This window comes from Eptesicus fuscus, chromosome 8 (genome assembly GCF_027574615.1).
Source record: "Eptesicus fuscus isolate TK198812 chromosome 8, DD_ASM_mEF_20220401, whole genome shotgun sequence".
Taxonomy (NCBI): Eukaryota; Metazoa; Chordata; class Mammalia; order Chiroptera; family Vespertilionidae; genus Eptesicus; species Eptesicus fuscus.
In genome coordinates this window covers 78866153-78883472 of record NC_072480.1, presented here as the reverse complement: position 1 = coordinate 78883472, position 17320 = coordinate 78866153, and the positions used below count along the sequence as shown (strand labels likewise).

Here is a 17320-nt window from a genome sequence, read left to right as displayed (position 1 = left end):
TTTCAAAGACTGAGCTGAGTTCTGCCAATGACCTCACAGGATTCTACCCAGAATGATTATCTGAAACCTGTACAAACAGGACCTTTGCACTAGCAATAATTACATCACACACACACCTTCTCTTTTGGGAGCCGATGACCAAGCCAATGAGTATGCACATTGGTTTTGTTATGGCCTTTCTTGAGCAAATCAAAGGTTTGGGATAACAATGCGGACTTGGGCCCACAGCCTCCCTTTGCGTCCTGAAATCGCTGTGTTGTACACAGAGCTGGTGGGTGTCTCAAATCCACAGTAAACCTCAAAGTCCTAGGACACTGTGATTGGGGTAAATCCAGCTGCAATTCATATTTTCAATTTACTTTGAACTTTTTCTAAAAATGTTACCTTCTACCTGAGAATTCCCATTTAGAGGGTTGCACAGCACGGCCACCTATTATTCTTCCATAATCTCTCTGCTGTAACTGCGAATACCCCACACAGACCCCTCTCCCAAGGCCACTGCCTTGGAATGAGGGTCCTATTGCATGATGCTCTGTCAAAACGAGCAGACACATCAGATACATACGTTCAGTGAACTCTTGAGCTAATCAACCAAAGCTAAGACCCAGATCCATGCACTCATGAAATTGCTCTGAATTTCAGTTGACAATAGGAAAGTAGAATATTTCTAATTAACTAATATATATATACACACATTTTTTTAAACTATTCAAAATTACAGGCAAATCATTTAAGATCCCCCCAACACTTTACGATTAAAGTTTGGAGAGAACCAAAAAAAGGTATTAAAATGATGGGAATCCCTAATTGTGAGAGGTTAATTACATCAGGATAACCCTCAGGTAGGTAGCGAAGTTGGCAGGCAGATTTTTCAGTCTGGAGTCTTCGGACGTTAACAGCATGTTCCACTGGTTCTGTGTCGGGCCAGGACGGCGTGGGCAACACTTGCCGGCCTCTCTGCAGCAGCTACATTGGGTGTAACCACTCGCCCAGATGGACAACTGCTCAAGTCCTCGAGGTGTTACAGAGAATTAAGAATCAGGCTTGGGGGAGAAATTAGCATTGATTGTTTAGAACTGCTTCCTATACACTGAACAAGAGGAATGAAGTTGCTTAAGTGAACAGGTTTGCACACATCATTTATTAAACAGAAGGCTTTGAGGAATCTCTAGGGAAGTCAGAAAAAACTGCAGAGGGGTATTGCCTTTGAAACTCTCTCCTTGAGTGGGGAGACACTGGTGGCTTAACTTCCCCTCTGCAGAAATAAAAATAAAAATTTTTAATGCAGGAGCACAGGCAGCCTGGCTGTTCTGAATGTCTTTGACCTGTTGAAAGGAATCCATTTCTTCACAGGAAAGAAAGGAATGGGAAGCACTGTGAGTTTTGAAGAGCGTTGTGTTGGGGCCAGAGCAATCCAGGACTCCTCAGGAGGGAGGACCCACGGCTACGCACCAGCTACATCCACCTCCCACCCAAAATGCCGAGCGATAGCACCGCCCTGCCAGAAAGTAGCCTCAGATGCACAAGAGACCCTGGTCTTCAGCACACCTTTCAAATGCTCAGTGTGGACTTTAAAAAAAAAAAAAAAAATCCTTGAAAAGTAGGTTTTTTCAGTTGTTCTTAAGAAAATGTGAAATGAACAAACAGATGACATTAGAATACTAATCTCTTCACCCAATTACAGTTCACCGGGACTAACAATTTGCTGGACTGTTCTAAATTTTTCTTTTCTTCTCCTATCTATGCTTTTTAAAAACCACTAACCAAGGCCTCTGGGGTCTGAAAATAGTCCTCTCTCTCAGCCGTGGGCCTGGTGCCGCGGTGCTTCCCCTCCTCACACAGAGGCCAGCACGTGCTGCCCACCCCATGTGTGGGGGTTCAATCCTGACTGAGGCGGATGTCAGCTGTCACTCCCATGGCATCTGAGACTGGCTGATTCACGGCAAAAGGCAATCCCCGGGGAAGCAGGGCTGACATGGCCTCCCTTTGTTTTCACTGCTACATACTGTGCTGTGCTTTTCTTCCCTGCACCTCTAGCTCCCTGGAACTGATCTGAAGTTGTAAGTGTGGTGGGTGTCCAAGTCTGCCTAAAGCAGACAGGAAATTACCCTGGAACCGAAAGCAACATGTCTTCCCAATAGTTAGAATTTCCTAGTTCCAAAGGAATCAATTAGCTGATCGACCCACAATCGATTTGCAATGACATAAACAAAGTCATGGGGCTTAGTGCTTGCTGCTGTCTCTTACATTTTGCCTAATCCCTTTTTTGGTGTGGAAAGTTTTTATTTTTTTAGTGAGTGTGTCTCTTGTGGACTGTGTCTCTGGTTGAATGGTTTTGCACCTCCTTATACTCAGTGACAGGTGGCTCCAGACTGGAGATCAGACAAGACTTCCTAATCTAACAGGGTTTCCCTACCTGGGTGTGCGGCTTTAAATACTGGCTATACTGGGGCTGGAGGGGAGTGTGGAGGGAAGAGTAGGGATGCTGCAAGAGGAAAGCCAATGGGATTACAACGCTCTCTACCCACAGAAGCAGTGAGTTTCAGCGTTGTCTGCTCAGCCCCACCCCTCACCCCAACCCAGGGCTCCCGCCCCAACCCGCCCTGCCCGTGAGCTTCACTTAAAGACCGACTGGAAAGTGGGACACTCGTGATTTTTCATTTTCTTCATGAAGTTTTTGAATTCCTTGTTTTTCTTGTCCCACTTGTGGATGGCCGTCAGCAGGTACTGGCTCTTCACCTTGCGGCCCATGATGAGGAAGTGGTGGCTCAGGTTGTCCAGCTGGTGGCAGGGGCAGTCGGCCCCGTTCTTCAGGTACAGGACAAGCTTCTTCAGCTCCTTCTTCTTGATGGGCCCCAACTTCAGGGGCTTCTTCTTCTTGGGGATGATTTTTTTGTCACCGTTTTCTTTCTTTACTTCTTTTATTTTCATCCTCAGTGCTAGAGTGGGTGAGAGGGCAGGGAGGGGGGAGGAGAGAAGGGGAGCAAGAATTTTAGAACACGGCTTTTCATGGACAACAATAACCCACACCCATGGCTGAAGAGGAGGGTGGAAGGAAAGGCAAACAGCAGGCAAAAGGAGACCGTTTTATAAATGAGTACCAACAGCTCAGTTAACTGACTCTGTCCCCCTAGTTCTGTGGTGCCTACCAGTTGCTGCAAGGTGCTAGGAGTCTCAAATACAATTTCAAAACCAAAACACTTTTCTCTTTTTTAAAACTCAGTGACTCAGAATATCACACAACGCTTTGAGAGAGGGAAGGGATCATATAATCCAATATAATCCATATAATCTAATGCTTTAGACTCTGGAGTTAAAGAGAAACCCTGAGGGTTGTGTTCTTTTTAGTTTTTTAACATCCAAGGGTCATACAATTCCTCAAATGTTGTGTCCTCTGAATAAGACAAACAGAATCTATGTGTGCACACCCAACAAGGGAAAGTGCTTCAAACTGTCATGCTAAAGTGCATTCAACATCAATGTCCAACTTCAGCATTGGGAAAATCAGGGCCCCCACCAGAGTGCCTTTTAAGAAGTTTTGACAGCAGGCACCGCTGAGGTCTTGTCAACCACTGATCAGCCTCCAGCGGCTGCCACGAATGTTCTATCCATTGAGTAGACCTACACGGAACCAAATTTCCTGGTAGATTAGAGCAAGTCCTGGTGGGGTCCTGGTAGACAAATCAAAGTAATGAACTCTCAAGTCTAATCTAGTACATGGGCTGCTTCTGTTCTCAGCACATCCCCCTGCAGAAAGGGCAAGTCCATCAACTTGGCCTTCTCTCTTCTTTGTCATTACAGATCCTGAGTTAACATTATTTTAATGCTAACGTGTGGACCAGATACTTCAGTGATGGCTGCAAAGGGTCTTTGGATGAAGATAAATCAGTGTGACGGCATTCTCTAAGCGTGGCTGTTACAGTCCACTCCACTCTGAGGCCAGCCAGCCCGGGTATTCCCAAAGGAGTTGGAAATCATTTTCTAGATGCTAGTCACCAGACTATTGGTACATCCTCTGAATTCTTCTGAGTTCAAAATTACTCAGCCCCCTCTTTTTAATAACACAAAGCTCCCACCCACAAGCCATGAGGAATGACTTGAATCTGAACTAAATAACAATAGCTAACAATTATGAAAGCGTAGGGCATGCCTACGAGTGTGCTGAGCATTTCCATGCATTTCCTCAATTAAACCTAACAACGCCAGGAGGAAGGTGCCATTATTCCCCCCCAACTAACAGATGAGAAAAAAATGAGGTACAGGGGTTACCTTGCCCAAAGTCACTAATCCTAAACCGAAACCCATGTCTGAATGTGCACTTTTAATCACTGTGCTGCCCATGCTGACTCTATGGTTGCAAAATTCGTCTTTTTTTAAAATATATTTTATTGATTTTTTTACAGAGAGGAAGGGAGAGGGATGAGAGTTAGAAACATCTATGAGAGAGAAACATCGATCAGCTGCCTCCTGCACACCCCCCTACTGGGGATGTACCCACAACCAAGGTACATGCCCTTGACCGGAATCGAACCTGGGGCCCTTCAGTCCTCAGGCCGACGCTCGATCCACTGAGCCAAACCGGTTAGGGCGCAAAATTCTTCATAATGAACCCGAAACTTGGAGTACTGATGAAATGGACCAAGAAAATAAGGGGGAGGAACTCAAACTCCTTTCCCAGTTTCACCCACATTTCGAAATGACCCACTTAAGAAATGGTAAGAGTTCTTCCCGCTTGAAAGAGACTGTTGGGGCAAAGGAAACACTGCATTCGTGGCGGCTTTATAAGTTAATATTTAGTTGATTAAAAAGCACACCCTTGGCCTAACCCAAGAATAAGGAGGAGAGAAGAAATTGTCCTAGGAACAATCTTTAATGAATGAGTCCAAGTCAGTAAATTAAGCATGGCCCCACTGCTTTCTTTTCCTTACTAAAGGATTCCAGACCCTGCAGCCTGCTTAACCCCACAGAACACCCTAGACCGGGTGTCGCTTATGAAATGCCTCACTCCCAAGGGTGGCAGAAGGTTCAGGATCTGGGCACCCGGCAGCAGAATGCTCTCTCGCTGAGGATTAGCACTGACCTCACAGGCTGGTCCAGGCTTCCCCACACACATGGGAGGGAGTTCCTTTCTTTAGCTCTCCCCCCAGCCTGAACCAGCCATTGCCCAGCACCACCGATTATGCGTGGCTCCCACCCCCACCGGGAACAGTGTAGTGGGACCAGCAGGGGGGAGTGCAGAACAGAAAGCGGCAGAAAACCCCTCCCCTCCAGGACCTCACCTCAGACATGCCCAAACAGGCCCCCACCTGGATAAGCTTCCCTTGTAGGCTTACAGCCCGTGTACCTGGGGCTCACTTGAGAGAAGACCTCGACTGTTCTAGTCTGTGGCTTGCTAAATAAGAAAGGTTCTCAGCGGGGTTGAGTGAGGAACCAGCCGGAGGAGACTCACTGCTCAGGCCCCAACAGGGTAAATGGGACTAGGAGAAACCACACAGAAAGGCAGCAAAGAATGCTGCAGGGAGGCGAGGCAGTCAGAACAATCCTCCTTTCACAAGACCCTCCGAAAGGTGGCCCCACGGGTTAGATGAGTCTCAAGCTACTTCCCAAAGTCGAAGGCTGGAAACCAAGCATTGCCTCTGAGTGAGTGATCAGTTCCAGCACCAGGAGAGGGGGGGATGCATGCCCCGCTGGCATTGCAGGCGCCTTCTTTTCTGCACAGACATGAGCCGTCCTTTCTTAAGTTCCCACCCTATGGCGCTCCGTGAGCACAGGACAGGTGCTGTCCGTGTGGCTCTGACTTAGCGCTCACAGCATCCATGTGTAGAATCTGCATTATTATTTCTTACAATCAGGGAGAGGACTCGGGTTAAGTAATAAAACACGCGGCCTCCATTTGTAAGAGAGAGAATCAGAAGTAGAATCCAGCCTAACCCCAAAGACCCCCCGCTCTTTCCTACTATACCATGACTGGGTTTCAAATGACATTGCTTCAGTGGAAATTATCTCACTCTTTTGACTGTGTTGCCTTTAATCACAACTCAAATCAAAAATTAATGGTCCTTTGCCATGACCGTGTAAAGGAATTTAGTTTACATAAGTGGGGGGGCGGCACGGGGAGAGGGGAAATCAAATGATGGAAATGTGTTCTGCATTAGACTCTTTATTCCCTGCCATTTGGCTCACTTTCTTTTTTTGAGGTGGGGAAAGTAGGGAAGGAGGAGGCACATCTGGCCAGAAATTACTAACATCTTTCCATCTTTCAAGGGTTTATTTTAGGGATGCAGATTACCAGCAATGTTTGGATAGGCGATTAGCCGTCCGCGGTTGATTTCCCTGTGCCTGTGGTTACGTGGGCAACCCCCCACCATGCCTCATCCAGGGACTGCTGGGACAGGGGTGGATGCTGGCCCAGGAGCAGTTTAGGACTGATCCCCTCTTCCTCCCCTCCCAGGCCCCCAATGCTGACAGTGCTTGGTCCCCAGGAGCTACGCCCCTGGACTGTGTTCTCAGTTTGCAATGCACCTGGTGGTGGTGGGCAGGGAGGAGACGCCCCAGGAGGCAGCAGCTGGTGTGATGGAGTCTTGGGTCCTGGGTTCTAACTGTGTGACCACAAAAATCTGGTTTTGGGCTTTCTGAGTGTCTGTTCTCCATCTACAAAGCGTAGAGTGAAGTCTGCAGGCCTAGCAGCACTACCATCCGGAGGCACCATGCTGGGCATACTGGGGGGGGTGGGGGGGGAGGGGTAGCCAGCAAAGCTAATCTCCAGCATCCCCACACTGCTCTTTCTTCTCTGCCCTCCTGGTGAGCCCACTCACCTGGGGGAGAATGCTACAAAGGTCTCAGGCCCTTGACCTCAGCTTCCTGCAACAGCTGGACTCCAAACTAAAACAAAACACTTCTCTGGCGTTTTTTTGTTGTTTATTTGTAGCAACAACTTAGCATCTTTCAAGAGTAGAAGATGACTCCACCTTTCAGCTCACCAGTCACTGCGAGCAAGAACCCAGAGACCTAGAAACTGAGAAAACCCCAAATTTAAGGCTACAATTAGGGGCTTTCTCAGAAATTTTAAAGTAAATAATCCTTTCTATTCAGGTAGACCCTTAAAGCTTCATTCCACTTCAGTCACCCAAGCCATGGTTTTTCTCTCCCAAATTACACTTCCTTGGTATGCTCCCCATGAGGCTTGGCCATATTTCTGAGGCTGAAATGAGCATAGGAAACTCATTACACTCTAGGCAAACCCATCTTCAAAACCATCTCTTCCTCCTGATCTGCTTATATTAATGGTGCCACTATTCTTCCAACTACCTAGACAGGGCACTTGGATGTAGGGCAACTTCTAGCCAAGGGCTAGTCATTTACACACCAAATGACACGGAACTACTGCCAGAACATAAGAAAAATCTGATGGGAGAGGTGGGGATGGGGCTGTTAGGAATCAGATTTGTGACTCATCTGGTGACAGGTCGTAGTTACAATGAAGAGTAAAGGACATAAAAGAGAACGGGGGACCCCTGAGAGCACCTTCGCAGGGGAGAGGAAGAAGGGGTTATCACAAAAGTTATCGCAGGCAGATGGGAACCCAGGCAGCCCGGAGCCTCAGAAAGCACCAGGGGAAGGTGTTTTGAAGGGACAAAGTGCTCCTTGACCCAAAGGCTGCAGAGCTTAAGAACGAGTGTGAGACTCCAACCCTCGCCTTGGCAATCAGGCGGTCCCTGAAGACCTGTGGGAGGCCAGGATCCCAAGGGGCGAGGTGAATTCCAGGGAGCTAAGCACCAGTGGGAAGTGGAAAGGGAAGGTATGCCACACTGACAACCACCAAGCTTCTGGAATGTTTGTGTGGATTTACCACTGGCCACTTCTAGCCAAACATATCAGACCGAGCACACGCAATCATTTCCACTCCTTTCCGAAGTCAGTTAAAAATTATAGTGAAAAAAAGTTATAAACACAGGGAGGGAAACGGTAAAGGAAGCAAGAACATATCAACATTTAGTGTCATAGAAAGCAAATGGATGGTGGAACCTGGCTTGACAGGGAGAGGGAACGCTGAAACCTCGCTGCCCGTCAGGAACAAGTTGATCCTCACTGCAGGACCCAGAAACGCTTAGGAACCGGGGCCACTGGGTGCTTCTGCACCCCATTAGAGAGGCTGTATTAAACAGAGGAACTGGTAAAAAGTCTGTGTAAGGACACTCAGAGCTATTGGTCTGGGCCATAGAGCCAGGTGACTGGCCTTCACCGGCAGCAACCAAGAGCTTGATTCTCTCCAGAAAGTTTGAACCAGAAGACAGTGGGCGTGGCTACACCAGACAGGAGGACAGGGTAGTGAGGTGCTGCATGGGGAGTAGTGAGACCCTCAGGTCTTAGAACACTGCATTTATATCCCCCAGTCAGGGAACTGAAGGGTTTCCATCTAAAGAAGCTAGAAGCCCACAAGGAAAGACCTACAGCTCCCACAGGAAACTAACATGAGGACCCACAAATCACAGGCATTTATACAAAGAGCTTCCAGTTTAGTGCTTCACTCTTAAATTCAAATGGCCAGCCAAGGACCCGCGGACATTGAAGGAAGCCTCTAAATGTGAACTACAAGAGACCAAAACATACAAAAACAAATCAGGAAAAATAAATAAATCAGAGATAACAGAGACAATGTAGGAAGCATTAAAAAAAAAAAAAACTTGTACAAAGATAATATTAGATAAGATATTGTAGTCATAAAACCAAAACAGAAAGCTATTAAAAGACATGTTTAGAGAACAGAAAGAGTACTTGGAAATTTAAAATATAAGAGCAGAAGTAAAGAATGCAATACAAGTGCTTTAAGGTAAGGCTGAAAAAATTCCCTAGAAAGCTAAACAAAATGACACAGAGATGGGAAACAAAAGAAGTAAGATAAGGTAGTGGGTCAATCCAGGAGTTAACATCTGAATAGAAGGCATCATAGAGAGAACCAAGAATATGAATGGGAGAAAATATCAAAGAAATAATACAAGAAAACTTCCCAGAAATGAGGAACATGAGCTCTCAGATTAAATAGTCCCCAGCTCAATGAATCATGACATCTGGGAACAGCAGGGATAAAAAGAACTTTTAAAATCCTCTAGAGAAAAAGAGAGTGTACCTCTAATACAAAGGAACAGGCATCAGAATGGCATTGGATTTATCAATAGCAACACTAGAAGCTAGAAGAAAACGGATCAATGTCTTTAAAATCCCCACATTAGATATGGAGCCTATCAATCAGCATGTAAGAGTAGAATAAAGACATCTTCAGACATTCAATGATTAAAGAAAAATTATCTCCCATATGTCCTCTCAGGAAACCACTCCCTGGTGTACTTGATAGAAAATGCAGAACAAGAAGACACAGAATTCAGAAAACCAAAGATCTAACTTAAAATAAAAGCAACGGAAGTCAGAATGGTTTTTCCAGAACAGCTGTGTGGCAGGCCTAAAGCTCAGCCAGTCCAGACTGAAACAGGAGGAAAGAGACCTGCAGAGTACCTGCAGAGAAGTTTGGGGCTGGGTTCATAATACAAACATTAGAACTGGGAAAATGAAATGAGGCAATTAGCAACTCAAGGGAAAACACAAAGGTGTACAGGACATATAAATGCAGTACACTACATGGCTCAGCTCCAGATAATACTCAAATAATTAGAATGAATTAAAAATTGAATAGGAACTTAACCAACAATCCTATATAATAAAAGGCTAATATGCAAATCGACTGAACGGCAGGACGACTGGTCGCTATGATGCACTCTGACCACCAGGGGGCAGATGTTCAACACAGGAGCTGCCCCCTGGTGGTCAGTGCGCTCCCACAGGGGGAGCGCCACTCAGCCAGAAGCTGGCCTCATGGCTGGCAAGCCTCTCCTGCCTCTGCGGCAGCGCTAAGGATGTCCATGGGGAGCAGGCCTAAGCCATCAGTCAGACATCCTCCGAGGGCTCCTGGACTGTGAGAGGGTACAGGCCAGGCTGAGGGGAACCCCCCTGCCCCCGAGTGCACGAATTTCATGCACCAGGCCTCTAGTGTAATAAAACTATATTCAGGAGAAGTGGGGAGACACTATAAAACAGATAAATGTTTAACTTCAATAACAGGAAATGAATAATGTCTAAAAATTAAAATTAAGAAAAACCATGTTAAATATCACAAAAAATTACTAAAATTTTACCTCTAGGTTGTGAGAATTAGTGGTAGAAGGCCTGGGGCAAGGGACTGCAGTTTTTTTTTTTATTACTATTTGACTTTTTTAACTGTATTTATTGTGAAGCAAAAAACTTAAAATTGTAAAAAAAAAAAAAAGTGTATAGTCTCTAAATAACTTAAAATATACATGAGTCATAAAATGTGGAATCTTAAAAGAAACACAAAGATTACATTTCCTGGTCCTCCACTGTCCCTTCAACTAGAGAGGCTTGGCAGTAGCTAGGGCTTCTTTAAGGCTTATGTTTGAGTGAGAATTCTGCTTTTTCAAGTGCTTTTGGGGGAAAGGGGTTGGCCCTAATCAATCTAATCAATTCCCATCATTTTTCAGATAAAAAAACAATTAGGGCCCTAGCTGGTTTGGCTCAGTGGATAGAGAGTCAGCCTGCAGACTGGAAGGTCCCAGGTTCGATTCCAGTCAAGGGCACATGCCCAGGTTGCAGGCTTGGATGGCAGCCGATCAGTGGTTCTCTCTCATCATTGATGTTTCTCTCTCTCCCTCTCCCTTCCTCTCTGAAATCAATAAAATATATAGATATATATAGATAGAGATAGAGATAGAGATAGATAGAGATAGAGATAGATAGAGATAGAGAAAAACACTTAGGTTAGAATCCGAATTATTTCCTTTGAACTGGAAGGGATGTTAAACCTAGTTCAACTAATGCTCAAAGTAACTTGCCCAAGATCATACAGACGGAGGTTCCCGTAGCTCTGTGAGAACCTGCTCCCCGGCCTCTCCAGCAGAGCTCATCCCTTTATTCCATAGCTCCTCCAAGCAGAAAAGCAAGAGGGGATGAATGAGTCCAGGAAGATCCTGGGGACACCTCTAGTGGCTGCTCAAGAAAAGCCATCCCACAGCAGATAACAGCACACACCCAGATTCCTAGTGACTTGCTTTTTTCCTCAATTGCTTTCTCTTGCAGAGAGGGCTGACATTCCCAAATAGATGATTTGCGAAACAGGCGGGTAAGACTGGCAAACTCTGTACAAAGTGGCCTGTTACCATCCCCTTGGATCAGGAGAAGCCCACAGATGGGCACACGGGCATCAGCTCTGTGGCCTTGGCTCACGCTCCTCATCCCACATAGAGCCTCCAGATGAAAAAGCCTGTTCAGATAACAAGACCTCGCTGAGCCTTAAAACAGAGAGGGCCTGATTTTCTGCTTCCTGCCCCATTTTCACAAATCTCTTGGGTGGGCGTCCCTGAGGCAGAAAGCGCCATCGTCCCCAAACCCAACTGAGCCTATGAGATTGGGTAACAGCGCTGGGTAGAGGCTGGGCTGTGAGAAACTGCAGCCTCCTTCCAACTCTCAGCAGAGGGTCTGGGCACCGTGGGGCGCTGGCTTTGAGGCATTAGGGCCAAATGAGTCTTGCTGACAAAGGCCCCGCAATGGAGGCTTAACAGACCTCTCTGTGCCCAGCAGGAGCCAGTGATTGGCACCATTAACTCGTTTAGGAAAGAAAGGAGCTCGCACTTGGTCACAATAACTCGGCCTCTCTCCCCTGACCACAAACCACAGGCTGCATACTTACATGCATTTACTGACTGCAGGACATGCATTACCAAAAAAAAAAAAAAAAATGAAGAAGAAAGAAAGAAAAGAAAGCAAAAACAAACCCCACTCAAAAAGACTGAAAGCAGCTTACTTTTCCTCTCATTTACAAAAACAGCAGATGTCAAAAATGCTCCTTGAGTACTTACTTGGGGCAAATTAATTGATGTTGTTCTGTTTTCTGGACCCCCGACATCTTGGGGAGGCGGGGAGAGGGGTAGGAAAGTGGAATTTGCACCTTTACAGGCTCCTCCCTAACACACACACTCAACACAGCGGCCCTGAGGTCAGCCAGCCAGGATGCCGCTGCCTAATTGCACGATTTCATGGACTGTGTTAAGTCCCCACTGGTTTAAGCTAATGGTGCACAACGAAAACCCCACTTTAAGAGCAAAGAGCTCCTGGGGTGGTTTTATTTGGGAAGACGTGTGCACTGGCAGCCCTGGCAGCAGGGGCCTGGGCCGCAGAGTGGAACAAAGAAGAGCTTTGGGCCCCTCCTTCCAGTAAGCTCTGTATCCCTCCTCCCCGCCTCCCCAAGCAGGAGGCAGAGGAGAATGGGAGAGTCGCTTAAATAAAGTCAATCACTAGGATTGATTGAATCTTGGCTCCACGTCTGGGCGAACCTGCCAAGGCAAACAGTTTTTCCTGCCGCAGGGTCACTGTTTTCCATTCCTCTCCATTCCACCCCCTACTGTTCACACAAATGGCAAGCTGGAGTGTGGAATGGCCTCTTGGAAGGAAAAAAGTGGGGAGTGGGCTTTGCAACCAATGAACAGGAAAAGCCATGAGCGACCCCTGGCTCCGAGAGATGCTTACTGTTGGGAGGGGTCCTCAGACTTCAGTGTCATCAGAATCACCGGGAGGACTTGTTGCAGGCGACCCTTGTTACAGGATGAGCCACCCCCAGAGCTGTGATTGGTAGCAATGGGATGGGGCCCAAGAATTAGCATTTCTAACAAGTTCCCAAGTGATGTTGATGCAGCTGGTCTGGGGACCACACTTGAGAACCACTGGTTCAGAGTTTGAGGGGTGGGATAAGGTGGGCTTTCTGATTTGTCACCGTGGCCATCCACAGTGGCCCAGTCTGAGGACTCTGTTGGAATGTATATAAACATGCTGGCAGCCCAGGACAGCCCTCCAAACTCACAGAAACTCAGGCTGAGTTCAGCAAGGCCAACATGGGCATGCCCAAGGACCAGCGGGCTTCGCGCGAGCTGTCTAGCACTGTCCTCAGAATTGCAGGTCTGTAGGCCCCTGAACCTCAGTGATGGATTCGCAACGTTGGGAAAACAAAAGCTTTGACAGCAAAGAGGTGCGCATTTCAGAGGAAAGGACTCTTAAGTCCAGAGTCAGCAGAACTGGGCCTTTTTGTGCAAAGCGGGGTAAATCGTTTTACTTCCCTAGGTCTCTGTGTAGCCATGTGGACTTAACCTCAATGTCCATCCCAGCACTGGCAACCTTTCTACATCTTCCTATTTCCTTTCTTTCTTGAAATTCACACAAGGGAAAAAAAAGCACCCCCACCTCAGGTGGTAACTGCTACCCCCGTCTTCCCACACCACCCGGGAGCCTTGCTTACATGGAGCATAGCCCAGCACTAGAGCGAACACAATTGTACACTCCCCGCTCCCCTCGAAAAGCATGTGACACACTCCAAGCACGATGGAGTGTCAGGTGTGTTCCCATTGGACAGATGGGAGAAGAGGCCCGGGGTGAGCCCTGACCCCTTGGCCGGAGTGGGACAACACTCCAAACAACTGAGCCACACTGGCTCTTCTCCCTTTTTTATGTCTTAGTTGATCCTTCTGAAGGCAGAGGGTACATCCCGACTAAACGTATACTTTCCCTACCCATCCTTCCAGCCAAGCCACAGACCACCTTCTCCTGGGAACCTCCCTTGCCTGGTCCAGCGATGGCCAGGGGAAAGGGCATTCTGGTATAACAGGATTCAGAGAGGGTCTCGCCCCTCTGAGTCATCACGGGACTTCTGGAAAGTACCAAGCTGAGGACACAAAAAAGAAGCTTATGTCCCAGATCCTTCATTCCACCCCTGGCAGGATTCTCTCTGCAGCAGAAACAGGCTTCACCGTAGGCCTTGGCTCACCCATCCCTGATATTATGGTTCTTCCTACTGATCCATGTTTCCGACCCTACATATCTGTCTAACTTTCTGCACTTTCATTTTCTGTTTCATTTTTCAGTCTTTCTAGGCTTTGTGTAAACAGCAGGGAGACTCAGAAGACCCAGTCGCCCAGGCGGCCTGCCCGTCTCCGGGGCTTGGCAGGTACTGAGGTTCAGTGGGAGCCTGAGCCACAGCAAACACCCGCCACCTCCAGGACATGGGGCAGTGCCCCGGCTTGATTACCAAGTTCCAGGAAGGGGTGACAGAGCACATCCGGTTCTCCTATCTCCCACCCGCCAAGCCCTGCTGGAACAGATCTGCATCTGGTTGGATTACAACACACACCAAACAGGGTGGAGGGGAGGCTGGTCTCCCGATGGTGACATCTGTCTTGGCCTGAGGTAGGTTTGGTTGAAGCCAAAAACCTAAAAAGTGAATGGGAGTCAGCCCCTCGTCCTAACTCCGAGCTGGTCGCCTCTTTACTTCCTGGGGTTTGCACCTCTGCAGAGCTCAGCAGGCACTTCCTCAGAGTGGCCGCTCAGGGAGCTGGGCAGCATCAGCCTAAGGCTGGATGTCCGGACTTCTGCTTCCAGGTCCTCTGACCTTCACGGACCTTGTCTTTCTCTCCGCCCATTTGGAGCCTCACACACAAGTAACAGGCAGAGGTCCCGGGACCTAAGGGGACAGTGGGTGCAAGGGAAATAAAGGCAATGGGAATACATACGCTCCCACTCTGTGCCCTTCCTTCTCAGGAAAGCCACTTAAGAAGCAACAAAAACAAACATTAATCAATGAACAAATCAACTTCCCCATGGCTCTGGAGGCCATGGTGGCCCCCGAGGAGGAACAAACAGCCCCAGGCCCTGATATGAGGGGAGTCATATCAAGTCTGATGGATGAACAAGACTCAGGGTACCACCGAGACAGACCTTAGCAGGAAGCAGGTGTCCAAGCCACATGCTGGGGTCCTGCCCCCAACTCCTACCATTCAGGTGGCAAATGCTTTCTGTGTGTTTCCCCAGCTCCTGACTGCAGAGCTGGCAGGTCTCCTTGGTGCCCCGTTCCTTCTAAAGACAGTCACAATCCCGGGCAATGGCTTGGAGCTCCATGGGACAGTCCCGTCAGCGCCCAGCTCCCCAGCAGGTGTGTCCATTTCTCACATCGCACATCTCCCCAGTTCCTTTCCCCAGGGCCACCTGCCAAGTGCTCCTACACCTTGTGCATGGGCTTCTGCGCCACTCAGGGAGCGAGGGGTGCCCCTCCTCCTGCAGCCCACCTCCAACACCTCAGGTATTGCCAGAGGGCACTCATCACACCCCCACACACAAGCCTCACCAGCAGGCTTCACCCTAGTACCAACCTGGAGAAGTCCCAGAGGTTGGGCAGGTCCTTCCTGGGTTTGCTAAAGACATGGAGTCCCAGCATCCCTCACTGTCTCAGCCTACGAGAGTTGACGTGACAGCCACAGAAAGGGGACGGTGGAAGACGAATGTCACCTTGACCACAGCTAGAGCAGCAGCACAGTCACTTCAGAACACCAAATGCTTGAGCTCATGGCTGCCATGTGAGGGTTTCAGAGAAGCTGGTAAGCGGGGAGGCATCTTGTCAACGGGCACGAGCTGTGCAAGCATTGGTACCAGGTTAGGTCTTTTGTAGACAGATGTGCATAGAGAGGCAGCAGATAAAGAACAGCCATAGTGCTGATTTGTCATAAATGGAGGGTTTTCTGGGAAACCACCCCTAGTACAGCATGCACATCGTGGCTTATTGTGGCAGGTAGCCTGCGGGGCTGTGTGCAATGTTCGGAGGAAACTGCTGCACCTCCGGTCTGAAGCATTTCATGTACGTGTCCCTTCAGGGAAGAGGCAGCCTCAGGACCCAGAATTGCTGTGCAGTGTAGCGGACTCTTTTCTGGAGAGAGGTATGGGACTGATTCTCCCTCAGAGCCTCCAGGAGGAACAAGGTTTTGCACGCCTGGCCCCCCTGAACTGTCAGACACTAAACTTCTGTTGTATAAGCCACCTGGTGTGTGGTCAGTTGTTATGGCGGCCCTAGGAAAGTAACACACACCAAACTCAACCCCACTGCGTTATTGTCTCTCCACAGATGTAGCCAGTCAACTACGAGAAACATGAAGGGTTGGCTGGAATGTCTGATGCTGGAGGCCTGCCCATGCTGCCCTGGGTCTGACCTCTGGCAAGTCACTTGTCCTCTGAGCTTCACTTTCCTCAACCTAAAAAGGGGGGTAATAATATTTTCCACACCTCACAGGGTCATTAGTAGGCTCAGCATAAAAATAAACTCATATATAGAAAAGCATTTTGAGCCGAAACCGGTTTGGCTCAGTGGATAGAGCGTTGGCCTGCGGACTCAAAGGTCCCGGGTTCGATTCCGGTCAAGGGCATGTACCTTGGTTGCGGGCACATCCCCAGTAGGGGGTGTGCAAGAGGCAGCTGATCGATGTTTCTCTCTCATCGATGTTTCTAATTCTCTATCCCTCTCTCTTCCTCTCTGTAAAAAATCAATAAAATATATATATAAAAATATAGAAAAGCATTTTGAAAATGGCAAACTTACTCTTACTTTCAAATCTCTACTGTTTAGTACTTCTTAAAATTTTATATCATGTGAACATATTGCCTTTTTAAAACGAAATTACATGTTCAAAACTGAATTTTAAAAGTATACTAGTATATGTATAGATTTGTGTTTTTATTTACTCTTCATTCACGGATTCATTTATTTTATTCACCTAAACTTCTGCCCGATTTTTAAGGACCCCTCTGCCTTCAGGAGAAGTAGAAAAGTAAAAATAGTTTTCTACTGTGTTTAGGCCAAATAACTCTAGCTTTAGAATGTTGGTTCATTTTCCCCATGGTCTTTCCAGAAACTCTCTGTGACTATCTATATACGATCCCATGGTTCTTCATCCTACTCCCTATAGAGTGAAGGTGCCGACTATTTATTTCACGGTTAAGAGCACTGCTGAGTTTCAATCCTTGCTTTGCATTATGTGACCTTTAACTCCATGCTCCCTGCCACTTCTCCCTCTCTTTCTACATTTAGATTTCAATATCTTTATTTCTTGAGCTTCAGGACACAGCCTCATCTTTGCTTCTTTCCTTTGCTCTAACAAAAAGTATGTTTCCCGGACATGTGTTAGAATTAGAGAGACTACTGGGTGGCAACTGCCTGTATCTCCTCTTCCTGGCCCCCTTCAACTTTTGTGGGTTCTCCCTGTAAAATGAGAATGGAATGGCCTTTTTCCTAGAAATATATCAAGTCCCCCATGTCAGGCAGACCTGGTGGTGGACAGGAAACCCAGTGAAACCATCCTTGGAAGGACAACGAGCAGGCACCAGGTGGCTTTCTCGGCCGTTCTCAAGATTTACTCAAAGGCAATCCAATGGAGGGATCAGAAAG

At 47.6% G+C, this 17320-nt stretch overlaps 1 protein-coding gene across 2 annotated transcripts in view; it reads right to left on the bottom strand.

Annotated features, from left to right (window-relative positions):
- Nucleotides 1-2611: 2611 nt before the first annotated feature.
- SFRP1 (secreted frizzled related protein 1) overlaps nt 2612-17320 on the bottom strand; it is a 38484-nt gene continuing 23775 nt past the window's right edge. For both annotated transcript variants that reach the window (XM_028148659.2, XM_054720309.1), the window contains one exon: nt 2612-2939. In XM_028148659.2, coding sequence (XP_028004460.2) covers nt 2617-2939 — 323 coding nt within the window. In that variant the 3' untranslated portion in view covers nt 2612-2616. The remainder of the gene's footprint in view (nt 2940-17320) is intronic.